Here is a 12,657-nt window from a genome sequence, read left to right as displayed (position 1 = left end):
ATATAATTGTCCTTTTATTCGAAGAATAAAGTTAAAGTCATTGTCAATCTGTATGCAATTTTTTCCTTCGATTATTTTTCCAGTTTACTGTTTTCAGAGGACGATTTTTTCGTAAAAATTCCTGTTAATGAGTTTCTATGAATTTAAACACAACATCTGAATAGTTGCCGCTTGATTCGTACACACGAATCAACTCTGAAGTTATAAAAAACGCGTTAGGTTCGCGATGGTAGAATACACGGAGTAGAATATCTATTTAAAATACACTTTAAATTGCTATCATAGCTACTGACAATGAGCACGTGGTTACATAATACATAACCTCGAATTGAACTGAGTTTCTGACAGCGTGTACAGATACTGTGACAATGAGTGGTATGGTTAAACTGTATCAAAAATTCCTACGGAAGTATCCGTTATGTATTCAGTCGGTTCAAGCTGGTAAGAGTCGAATGTTCATTGAATGTATTGGAAATTCAAAATTTGTGAAAAATGTGGAATAATTTTCGCAATGAAACTAATCAAGTTATCAATATGATAGGCATACTAATGGGAACGGGTGATCAGATAGCTCAAAATTTTGTTGAGCGTCGAAAAATTGAGGATTTGAACTTTATGCGCAGCGCACAGTTTTTCTGCATTGGCTGTTGTTTGGCGGTGAGTGGTTTAAAAGAAACATTTGTATTAACATTTACCTATATTAGAAATGTAAACTAAAAGTTGCGTAGGTAACATAATAACACTTTCCGTACATCACAGCTGGATAATTCAGCTCAATCTCATAACATTGGATTAAATCATTGCACTTGTTTTCTAGTATACATCCACCCACAATCTTTACACATAGGTATATTTGTAAGAATAATGTAAAATTGTGCAAGATTTTATTAGTAAATGTAAGATAAGATTGCATTGAAGTTGACAGTACAGCATGACCCAAACAAATCTGCTTACGCAAAAACTAGTCTAACAAAACTGTTTACACTGTTGCACTGGTCTTTGATATCCGTATAACTTAATAAAAAATGAGTTGCTGTTCCGTACTCTAAGGCTATCAACTTACTAAATTCAACTGCGCTCATCCCAAGCTTATATGTTGAACTCATCAGCCTAGTCTTTTGACCTTTAACACATTCCGATGATTGGTTTGCATTCACTAATGATAAGATGAAGTATAATAACCAGCATACTTAATCCAATCGTTTCATGCACTTAAGCAAGATCACATATACATTGCAACATATCTGCTATAATTTTTGTACAAGCCAATTTAATTCTGGTATAAAAGTCTGTTCATAAAGAGGCATGATATTAGAGCCAGGTCATATAAATCTGTTTCAATTGAGCAATATGTTGCATTTTTTCCAAAGAAATATTTGAAATTTTAGGGTCCCGCAACAAAGACATGGTACGGAATTTTGGAAAGGTACATTGGATCCAAAAATTCAGTGGCAGCATTAAAAAAAGTTGTTTTAGACCAAGGCTGTTTTGCACCAGTTTTTGTAGCAGTATTGCTAACAGTCATTGCTACGATGCAAGGAAACGATATTGAAGGAGTTAAGACAAAATTGAAAAGTGATTACACGGATATACTATCCAATAATTACAAGGTAATAAAATACGAAATTTTTTTACAAGTAAACTGCCAATCAAATTCACGTAAGTACTTTGTGATACTATCTTGGTCAAAATACACATATGCAAACTAGTTATGTATGTATGTACATTGTCTAATTTTTTGTTATACTTTTATAGCTGTGGCCAATGGTTCAATTGGCAAACTTTTATTTCGTTCGATTGGAGTATCAAGTGTTGGTTGTACAGACAGTCGCACTCTTCTGGAACACCTATATATCTTACAGGACAAACAGGGATGTTCAGGGTACTCATAAAAATGTATAATTAGATTGAATAGTATATCGAAAAAATTATAGGGGTCCTGCCATGACGTCATTCTCAAGTATCAAATACCATTTGATGACCATCTAGTACAAGGAAAGTACGAAGCTGATGTTTAATATAAATATTGTGGATCTGCAATCTTAAAAATAAAGGGCCCCATATGGTCTTTTTAGGTGAAGAATAGGGTTTTATATTCCCTGATAATTTACTGTGTCATTGAATCTGTAATAATTAATATCCTTATCTTATATCCTTATGTTATAGAAAAATTTTAAGCTTTCAGCGACTCAGGTGAACAAATATTAGCTTGTTTTACCAAGGATAAATGCTATCCTATATACCATTTTTCAAGTGCATAAATACTAAAAATTATTTTAGTATCAGCAACTGATTCGATTTTGTTTTTATTTCATTTATATTTCAACCATAACGACATACGTGAATGATGTGGAAGGTAAATGTATCTATGTTTGCGATTAGTGAAGTTCAAAAAATTCGTACCAGCAGATTGAAGGACAACTAGTTTTATGCACTGTGGGAATATTGTAATGTTCCATTCTCAGTTGGCACTGAATATGTTAATTATGCTTTTCATTTATTCACGTATGACATATGTATGCAAGATGGCTGCATGGTGGACAGTTTTAACATATCGAAAAGAAACATCTATGAATTCAATGTTACCTTCTTATCATTCACATTGGTGAACTTTTTATCAATGAGTAGTCTTTAACGATGGCTTTTTCAAAAGTAGAGCAGAATACGCAAAAAGTATATTTTTTATAGCTTCCAGTAAGTTATCTAAATTTTTTCAACTAAATCTTATGGTGTATTTCGTAATCCAAAGCCTTGTATGTATATCGTGTAATATTATTTGTGGTAGTATGTGCTCTGATTGTTTCATAATTGTGAGATATTAATGCAAGGTCAAGAAATAAAGAAGTAAAACAATTTACTGTTCACAGCTCTGTGGGAAAATACTGTTGTTATGTAACAATTTAATAGTCTGAAAAGATTGCAGGTATATAATTACAGAAAAATTCATTAGTAGGAATGTTTTACAATTCAATCTGATACTGTCTCTGGTAGGTGTGTTGATATATTAATTTTTAAAATTAGTTGTCAATATGTCCAAGTAATAGCATTATTGCATGGAATTGTAACGTTTAGTCTACTATAACCACATTGCTATCTATATTATTTGTAAATTGTATATTCGGAGGTTCTTTTATGGTCCAATCTACGTCAATGAATCATGTCGTACCGACACTGAACTAACACAATGAAAGTACAAGTTTGATACGTGACGTTTTACAGTATCTGATTATACCTTCACTAGTATGAGAATTAAATCACAAACTAATTCGTTTTTTACAGTCAGCGTTTTGGGAGCCAATTCTATTCTGTGAATCAAGTCACTTTACAAATTGTAAGAATCTATATTATAAATATAAATTCCCATTTACAGCGAGAATAAAATAACACAATACTAAATGACAATTTTAAGAAATAATTACTTTAAGCTTAATAATCATTGAAGGCACAAATAACCGAAGGCCTAAATCGAAAATTGTAGTTTCAAGCAAAAGGAAACAAACGTGGGAAAGACACAGTCGTATGTCTTCATAATGCCTGTTTTTGGAAGGGTGGAGGGGGGGGGGGGCATAACAAATGTTCGTTTTATTCGCAAAATATTTCAAACGAGTCTCATTCACTGAAATAAAAATAACTTAAAGTTGCGATTTGACTTAGGCCGTTGTTTCACTTATGCCTTCAATTTATTGAACATGTTTCAAGTTTTTTTTAAATTTCTTTAAATGGTTATAAAAGATATTTTACATATATCCCTCGTATATATTCTCATATGGCCATTTCTCGCAAAGAAGCTGCTATGTCTATCGAATGTGTTTCAGTTAGTACCCGAGCATTTTAGCTACATCGTACATTCCGCTATGGGTGGCTATTACTGTCATATCCTTCTCTATAATTAGTTTGACCAATTTTCAAAAGTCGCTTATACCATTTTTAATTGAGGTCCATATTGAGCTTTACAACAAAACTGAATAAAAACGGATCAACGTTTAAAAAAAAATAATAATAAATCTGTAATATTTTAATATATTAACAATCTCAATCATTGCTGAACATTCTTTAAAGTCAATTTTTTAAAGGCATCCAGGTTGGTGTCTTATATAAGTTTGTATAAGATGTTTCAAAAATATTGATATTATATTGCTTATGTTGAAATAAATTCATTTTATTTCAATTATCTTTCATACTGTCGTTTATTCATTTTGATGTCTTGGATTGTTTTACCTCTTTTTCACACCGTGTACAGAATAATAGTATATTTCATAAATATAACAAGCATGTATAAAAATTCTATAGAGTGATCATACATGTTATTACTTATGCTAAATTAAAATTTGTTGTATCATATTTTTGAAACACCTCATACGTGCTAAGTGTAAATAATAGAAGCTGCAACGAAAATTAACCGTCAAAAATCTTGGAGTTACGTATGACAACATTTTGTGCAATACTTGTCTGATTTTTATTTCAACTAATTTTCGTTGCATAATCTAGGACACTATTTTCTTTATGTATTATGTGGAATGACTCCATTTTTGTGACGTAATAATAACAATCTAAAGGGGCACAGCTGGATAACAAAAAATATACTTTCTCTAATTACAAAGTTTAATTTTTTAAACAGATGAGTAAAAATAATCACGATTCCCCAGGTGTTTTTCAGTAAATTTAAACATCCAAGTTAGAATAATATTTGTTCTCTGTATCATATGGAATGACTGCGTTTACATGGAGTGCTGTCACAAATTTGAGATAACACAAGGGAATTAGAGAAAAATCTGGAGATTTTTAACTCAGAGATATTACTCTTTATCACATTGTTAATAGTGTTAGCCTAATTCAGAATTTTCTATTATCTTCGTAAAAAATCTGATGTAATCGAACATAATTGATTTTTTTAGCAATAACTTTTTTTTTTAAACCATGAGTAATGTTCTCTTAGTAGGTATAATTTTAACTTCGATACTACTGCTGTGATATTTGCAAAACTGTCATTAGTAAAAAAATAATAGCTGTTAATTTTTTATAATCACAATATTTTTGAGTGATAATATAATGCCATTAATTTAGTCGTTACGAAATTATGTACGAGTAGTGTATCGTATATTTCTATTATGGGCACTGAAGCAAGTTCCTCCTGTACCAAAAACGTTAATAGTATCTTGACAAATTTAATTTTTTCAAACATGATCAATTTAAGGAGTGGTGAAAGTGAAACGACACTATAAGAGACTGAAAGTGAGTCATCAACTTGCATGTTGTTATGTACATTTCTAGCAGAGTAATTGTTTCACATTCCATGTTTGTACGGAATCATACTTATTTCTTGAACATTTTAAAAGATACATCACCATTGTAAATAATTTGAAATATGTCCAAGTGTGTACAATTGTAAAATTATAGTTATTTGAGATTGAGTAAATCAAAAGAAAATGAGATCTAATTATTCTCTAGAGTAGGCTTTGTTATCTAATTTTCAACACTTCTAAGTTCAGTTATATAGATTCATACATGTATATGTACATATTCACTTTGCTTTAGTGTAGAAACTCTGTAGCCTTAATATTCCTGTATTGTATTATACATGTGTAATGAATTACAATAAAATTACAAGAAGAAAGAGTAAGATACAATGACGCAGTACAACATTTCTACGCATGTACTTCATTGCCTCTATCTATAAAAGCACCATAATTTGTTGAAAGCAAGTCATATGGAATTTTGTCATTATATCCCACTTCAATTTCAATTAAAAAAATATAATTTATGCTATTACCATAGGATTATCTTAGTTGAAGTGGGTGATTTCAGTATTGAAAACAAAATTTGAACAGTGGCATCCTCCAAATGAAATATCTAAATACACAATTTTTCACCTGAATCTTCTTCAAAGTTAACACATTAGCGTTATGTGTTAGTAAAATATTTTATGACTTACTATACTGTTTGTGTACCTTATGCAATGCGTAAGTACTGTTTACACGTTTCGAATATCAGTTGTTCTCTTTGAAGTAACATGACAACATTAAATAATAGTGATAATACGTAATAGGTAAACAATAGATAAACAAAAGTCCTAAATTTTTCGCTCGGATGTAACACTCAACACTCTGGCGTTGAACAGTTTTCTGCTTTTGCCACCGCTGCTGGTATGGTTTCAGTTGTTTTCGAGATTGTACATGGTCCAAGAAGTTCGGGACATGATAACTCACCCGTTTGAACAGAATGAACTTTTTTTAGTAAGTCGTAATTGATCCGTTGTGTTATAACAGAGTCTTGTCTGAAATTGAAAAATACAAAATGTATCGTGTTGTGCTCTGTATTGGAGTGAAAATACTAAAAAGTTAAAATTGACTTTGAAAACTCACTTGTATTCTGGATGCGTAAGCACTTCATTTCTCAACCATGCCGCGGTTGTCATGAGCTCGCCAGAAGCTCTTCTTTGAATCAATTTCAAATACCTTTGAACTGTGCAATGTGTATCAGCATCTACGTCCATACTGGATAAATAGGAATTCACTAATGGTATTAGACCAGGAAAATCACCATCCTGTTTAAATATAAGTTACAGTTAAATATTTGTGGGGCTTAAAAGTACAATGAATTAATCAGAATTTCTGAATTTGATGTTATTTTTTTCTACACATAACAATGTGTGCACAAAATTAGAATGCTGCAATTTTTAAAGGCTGGAAATTTGAATTCACCAAAACGAGGAGAAAGATCATACATGTTGAGGTAGGTAAAATCTAGAATGAATTTCTTACCTTTCCATTAATTATCTCATTTACTGAAAATTCTGTATACTCAGTTTCATTATCTGGGCATTGCTTCGCATCAGATGTTATATCTCTTCTGAACCAGAATTTTTCCTTTTCAACCGCATCTCGTTTTTGCGCCTTGGCCATATTTTCATCAACTTTACTGATGGGTATAAGTAAATTCAATTTGTAACTAAGTATGACTCTTGTCAGTAAAACCACAAAGCAAACTATAGCTGCATTTTCAAAATCTGTAATTTGAACTTCACAAGGTCTGAATTCTACTCTCCAACCTATCGGGGAATTCGGAGGAGGTGGCTTGAATCTCATCGTTTGCCAATTTGTTGATTGAATATTCTGTAATAATAAAACTTCTATACTTCCATCGGCGATGAAAGAACTTCTTCAAATTGAGAGCAACTTTGAGTAGAGACCATTGCAGGGTCGCGACAGAACCAAGAAATCAGGGAATTCTCACCGAATTTTTGGACACTGGAAAATCCAGGGAAATATATCAAATTCTCATTAAACTCAGTAAAATATTGGAAAGATATTTCTGTTTTGTTTGTCAAAATTATTTCAGTTTTATTAATGGCCATTAACGTCGAATTGAATATCAATTCTTTTCAAATAGAACGATTAATTTTTCGATTTTCACTTCAATATAACATCGGCTTATTTTCATAACACTGTTCTCGACAAGTTACCTTGAACAGCATTAACATGAATTTTTCTGAAGCATGATAGTGGGTATTATTAGTAAAAAAATGGCAGTGAATTCTGTGAAATTGAGCTTTGGTAATCAGAGAATTTTCAAGGAATATTGTACTTCGATTTCTGTCGCCAGCCTGAAATATTATTTGAGGTACTACTGAGCTACTACTACTACTTGTATGATGATTTATTTCATACTTACTTCAAAATGATCCGTATCCGTTTCATCATTCTGGTGAACTTTTTCTGTAAATAACGATACTGAATCTCTAATAAATAAGTGGGCAATGTGCTGTGCAAGCAATCTGTCAATTCCGTTATTCAAAAGCTGATCATAAATTTCTTCATCATACGTTAAAGGAACGTCGTTGTATTTATCGCCTTGTTCGCTGAGGTAAGAATCAATTGAATCGTATCTGGATTTGCTGATTCTGAACTTGTTTTCTTTAAGTGGCTTCAAACCACGCTCCTCCTCTGTTCTACAGTCGACAGAACATGATATGACATTCCATCGGCAATCTACGTCTGTGACGTAGCCTTTATGCAGTGGGCTAGCTGCTGTCAAAGCTAGCTGATTTGAAAAAATATAAGAGAGATTTCTTAATTTCCTCATAATTATACATAGAACTATTTTCATTGATATCTGATAGTGCTCCTGTTCAGTAGTTAATTCAATATTTCACTCACCATTATCGGACATAGTGGAGTAAGTTGATCGTACAATGTCCGTGCTTCTTGTATATTACAGGCTTGAAAAGTTAATTGTAAACAACAACACCCCATTCCAAATCCCATTGCATCCATATACACATGATTTTGTTTTGCTGCTCGCTCACTTGTTCCATCATCTCCCAATAATGTGAAATCTTCTTTAAATGTCCGAGGCACATTTTTATCTGGATAAACTAGAAGAATAGCATTAGTTTCTAATCGTATGGTCTGATCAGTCCTGACAATTGAAAACGAGCTCAAAGAATGAAATACTTATACCTTATTCAGTTAACTTTGATAATTTTTTGAACTTATAAAATGAGTATATTGACTACAGGAATTTCATTTAAATGCAAAATATATAGCTATTCTTGTCCAACTAGTTTCACCAATACTTGGAAACTTACTAGGTAAGTTTATAGCCACTTTTTCACCTCTCCTCAGTCTAATATTTCTCGTCAAAGTTTTGAACCGAGGATGACCAGGAAATATAGCTTCATCGGGAAAGAACAAGCTTCTTGATGCGCCACTATTTGGAGTTGGTTTTGTCGGTGGATCGGTGAAATCTGTTGCTCCCAGCCTGTAAAATCATGTTGTAAGTTATTCTGTACTTATAAGTTTATTTTTTATGTTCTAAGCAACATCACACGTTTTCTTCATTCATTACGCAATTCTCAACGTTTGAATTTGTCATACTGTTACGAAGAACTATATGACACATTCGAATTACATATTATGAAATGTTTAATCAAAATAGATGATGACAAACTGCACATGGTCCAACCTTTTTCATCCGGAGTATTTTCAGTGTTAGTTGATTATTTGAAAGAATTACCTTGGGAAGCTAGTTAATGACATCAGTGCTTCACCTGGCTGTAGTAACATGCTCGCTTCTTGTCTCCGGTATTGCATATTTGCTTCAACAACGTTAAAATGTGCTAATAAGCCACCGTATGGTTTACCAGGTGTTCCTTCGATCATATAAGCACCATATTCTGGCCTCCACAAAGATTTCACGTTACTATGAAAGAACCAGAATAGGATGATTTAGCATTATTTGAATTTTAGCCAATTCTGGACTTTACAGGAAACAATCTTATGTTAGCTTTGCTTACCAGAATCTTAGTATAAGACAAAAGTAGACAAAATGTAAGATTTATTAGTGTTTAGAAACTGATAGTCAAGTGATTCATTTTGAGTTGCAGTTTCAGAACTTTGATCTTTACTTGATACTATTGTTTGCTACTCCACTGGGGATACTGTGGAAAAAAAGTAAACAGAAACACTCACTTGGGGTCTTGGGCTTCTTTTTCATTGAGTATTGTCAGAATTTCTTCTGCCCGTAAGCTAACCTTTGCCGTCTTATCCTCGTCATTGAATTTTACCAAAACATATTCAACCTGTGAGAAAAATCAGGATGACAAACATTATATTTGATCTATCATTAGAAGAATTTAGGTATAGTTAAGGAATCCAAGCATTAGCCTGAATAAGTATCAATTATCTCAAGATATCAATGAGCTGTGCACAAAAACTGCTAATGTTTGAAACATTATTTGATTTTTTCGTTATTTCTCGATTTTTGTACAATTTTTCGACCAAATCTCGACTATTTAGTAATTAAAATTACTATGTTTCTATGTTACCTTAAAAGGTGTTTGCGTTTATAAGAAATACATTTCTTTGTTCAAACCAGACAAATATGCGACATGGTTAGGCTTAGTCAAATAAAAAAGTGTAGAATAAATGGCCTATTTCTACACGTATGAGAAGTCTACAGATAACCCCGCATGAGTAATCACAGCTGGAATTCTAGGGCAATAGAATTGTGGAAAGCGGTAAGAATGTTTTTATTGCCCAATGACGTGCAACATTTGTCCTTCATCCTGTCCTTATGATCAAATATTCGTAAATGATTTGATAACTGCATGATGTCACGTAATCAAGTGAAATATATTTTTTATTCATACTATTTACACTGTCAAATACTAGTTACAAAAAATAAAACAGAGATCACGTTGAACGCAGTTTATAAATATTTAAAGGTATCAACTACATTAGAGCAAAAGGAAATGAAACAATTGTTAGTTTTAGACGTGAATTGAATGTGATTATTGAATTTTTTTCGAAATGAGAAATGTGAGCTCGCATTAACCTCGAATTATGAACCGCTTACGTCAAACGTGCCCGCTATAAGGAGTACAAGTTTATAGTTAAAAACTAATACGGATAGACGAAGTGATCCCTAGAAAATAAAAACAATATTTTCAGTGATAAAAGAAAGTAAAATTTTACTACCTCGTCACCCCATTTGAGAACATCTCCTTGCCTGTCTCTCAATCTTTTGTAGAGGTTAATAAATTGCACGATACCGTGTTTTCGCACGTGATCCGATAACTTTTTCGTCTCTTCCCAACTCATGGGACTTCCTTCTGTCAGAAGACCCATATTACCAGTTATTGTTATTCTAAAATTAAATGCACGAATTTACTCGGTCGAACAACGAAACTTTGTGAACGTTGTGTCGAGGGTAGATGAGGAATGAAAGGCTGTCCGACTTGTAGCAAGCTTATCACGGGAGTGACTGGATTTTCTGCTCCTCAACCGATCAGAGAGTTCCTACAAGGCTGGGTCTTGTTTATTTAACTGATATTGCTCTCGTTTACCGAACAGTTTTTAATCAATAAAGTTTCATTCATTCCCTGGGAAACATCAAATCGTTCAATCCGCGTGTTCGATGTGGGCCTGCGATGACAACTGATTGTGAAATCTGCTACGGGCCATTTTGTTGCACACACTCCTTTTCTTCGGCTACTTATATGATGTAACCCCGTATCTCATAAGAAATGGTTTTTCTACGCTTTGTTTTAATAGAAACCACACGCTGAATGAATCGGGAGCGTTGTTACTTCACCTCTTTTTACAGTATAAGGATTATATAGCTTATAATTCCCTCATAATACGCATGACCGTCGTTTAAATTCTCCGAAGAGCAGACGACATTTTTCGCATACCGCGCGATGTTCGGAATCATTAGAGTTTGTCATTGTCGAAAAAAGGATAACAACAAACCTTTCTGAATTAAATATTAATTGCGGTCTTGAAATTTGTTCGAGTCAATCTGTGTCAAGGTTATGCGGAGAGAATTGTCAGTTTTTACATTATCGTAACTTATAATTTATACGTGTATAAGCGTATATTTATAAGTTGACATAAAGCAGACCCGAAAAACTCTCTTCCGTGGTTATTATTCTATTTTTAAAATTTAAATATTTACGATAATGTGAACTAATATACTGTAATTTTTTTATTTTTAGCAACTCCGTGATTGCTAATTGATATGCTGGATACATACTTATAAGCAGGAACGCGTATTCTAAATTCTAATCTTATCTAAACTAAATGCATTATGTAGTCAACACTGTAGATTTCGACAAATAAAGGAACTATTTCTACTTATTCGTGCGCCCCGTTAAAATGACATTGCATCCGACATTGTCCCGTTATTATCGTTAATAAATTACCGCCTCAACGTGCAGAAAATAAATTTTCGAAGCAAATGAAATCCATTTCGTTGATTGAAATGTAGTCCGTTTTTTTTCATTCTTCGGCGTACAAAATTTGGTAAAGATTTAGAAAATACAGTGTTCAAAAATTTCGAAACACTGTTATCACTCGCGAGTGTTTGAAAAGAGCTAACTTTATTTACATGTATTTCTTTCATGTTATATCACCACGCACGAAAAAAAAAATGCTGTTTGAAACTGCGTGGAATTCTTCATAAGTTGTAAGCTCATAAGTACACATTTTGACTATACGGTAACCATATCATAATACATATCAACGGTGATAACGAAACTGGAGGGATTGTGGAGCAAAGTATTAACCGTATCACTAATCAGAGTGACGTAAACGTAACGATTATTTAATTTTTATGATATTTCAAGGTGAAAACGTGATATGCCTACAATTGAAATACAGTGTACATACATACATAGGTATATAGAATATCCAACCCAATTTTCGTAAATAGTTTCACGATAACCCAGAATACTTGCTTTTAAACGTTTAATACAATTTACAATATTGACCTAGAGTAATGCAGGAGTGATTTTTTGCCGGAGAAATTCCTATTTATTCTGAAAATTTCATCAAATTAGCTTTCTTTACCTAAATTTTTCTTATAAAAATTGCAGTTCGAATGCGGTAAAAAAATGTAAGGATAGGCATACAAAATTAAATTCAAAAATTATGGTAATAATATGATGTTTTCATATATTTCATTTTTTTTTCATTTTATTGAGGTGACTGATAATTTGATTATTCATTTGATACCGAATTTTGGTATGAACGAGACATGTAGGCAGTCGGTAAATTGCATTCAATTAAGTGTTAAACGTCTTTAATTGGCTTCAATCAATTATTTCTAAAACAAATGTATTCGTTAGTTATAATCATATATAATTGCCAGACCGTG

At 32.5% G+C, this 12,657-nt stretch overlaps 2 protein-coding genes across 2 annotated transcripts; one reads left to right on the top strand and one right to left on the bottom strand.

The window, feature by feature from the left end:
• The first annotated feature begins 250 nt into the window (after positions 1-250).
• LOC124408591 (protein Mpv17) lies at positions 251-1,909 on the top strand. Its single transcript, XM_046885621.1, has 4 exons — positions 251-441; positions 542-657; positions 1,389-1,610; positions 1,756-1,909. The coding sequence occupies exons 1-4, from the start codon at positions 369-371 to the stop codon at positions 1,900-1,902; spliced, it is 558 nt and encodes a 185-aa protein (XP_046741577.1). The 5' UTR covers positions 251-368; the 3' UTR covers positions 1,903-1,909.
• A 4,173-nt stretch (positions 1,910-6,082) lies between these two features.
• Positions 6,083-11,092, bottom strand: LOC124408789 (glutamate--cysteine ligase catalytic subunit). Its single transcript, XM_046885978.1, has 9 exons — positions 10,479-11,092; positions 9,471-9,580; positions 9,016-9,201; positions 8,588-8,760; positions 8,157-8,374; positions 7,672-8,040; positions 6,762-7,112; positions 6,363-6,544; positions 6,083-6,274 (listed from the first exon to the last, which is right to left on the bottom strand). The coding sequence occupies exons 1-9, from the start codon at positions 10,626-10,628 to the stop codon at positions 6,097-6,099; spliced, it is 1,917 nt and encodes a 638-aa protein (XP_046741934.1). The 5' UTR covers positions 10,629-11,092; the 3' UTR covers positions 6,083-6,096.
• Between the last annotated feature and the right edge of the window lie 1,565 nt (positions 11,093-12,657).

Source organism: Diprion similis, chromosome 8 (genome assembly GCF_021155765.1).
Source record: "Diprion similis isolate iyDipSimi1 chromosome 8, iyDipSimi1.1, whole genome shotgun sequence".
Lineage (NCBI taxonomy): Eukaryota > Metazoa > Arthropoda > Insecta > Hymenoptera > Diprionidae > Diprion > Diprion similis.
This window is presented reverse-complemented; position numbering and strand designations above follow the sequence as displayed.

What these genes read in the sequence shown, in the direction of transcription:
- LOC124408591 (XM_046885621.1), top strand. Translation starts at nt 369, where the DNA reads ATGAGTGGTATGGTTAAACTGTATCAAAAATTCCTACGGAAGTATCCG. An exon ending in GCATTGGCTGTTGTTTGGCG is followed by an intron (nt 658 to 1,388) that starts GTGAGTGGTTTA and finishes TTGAAATTTTAG; the next exon opens with GGTCCCGCAACAAAGACATG. An exon ending in TACTATCCAATAATTACAAG is followed by an intron (nt 1,611 to 1,755) that starts GTAATAAAATAC and finishes ATACTTTTATAG; the next exon opens with CTGTGGCCAATGGTTCAATT.
- LOC124408789 (XM_046885978.1), bottom strand. Translation starts at nt 10,628, where the DNA reads ATGGGTCTTCTGACAGAAGGAAGTCCCATGAGTTGGGAAGAGACGAAA. An exon ending in TTCTCAAATGGGGTGACGAG is followed by an intron (nt 9,581 to 10,478) that starts GTAGTAAAATTT and finishes TTTTTCTCACAG; the next exon opens with GTTGAATATGTTTTGGTAAA. An exon ending in AAAGAAGCCCAAGACCCCAA is followed by an intron (nt 9,202 to 9,470) that starts GTGAGTGTTTCT and finishes GTTCTTTCATAG; the next exon opens with TAACGTGAAATCTTTGTGGA.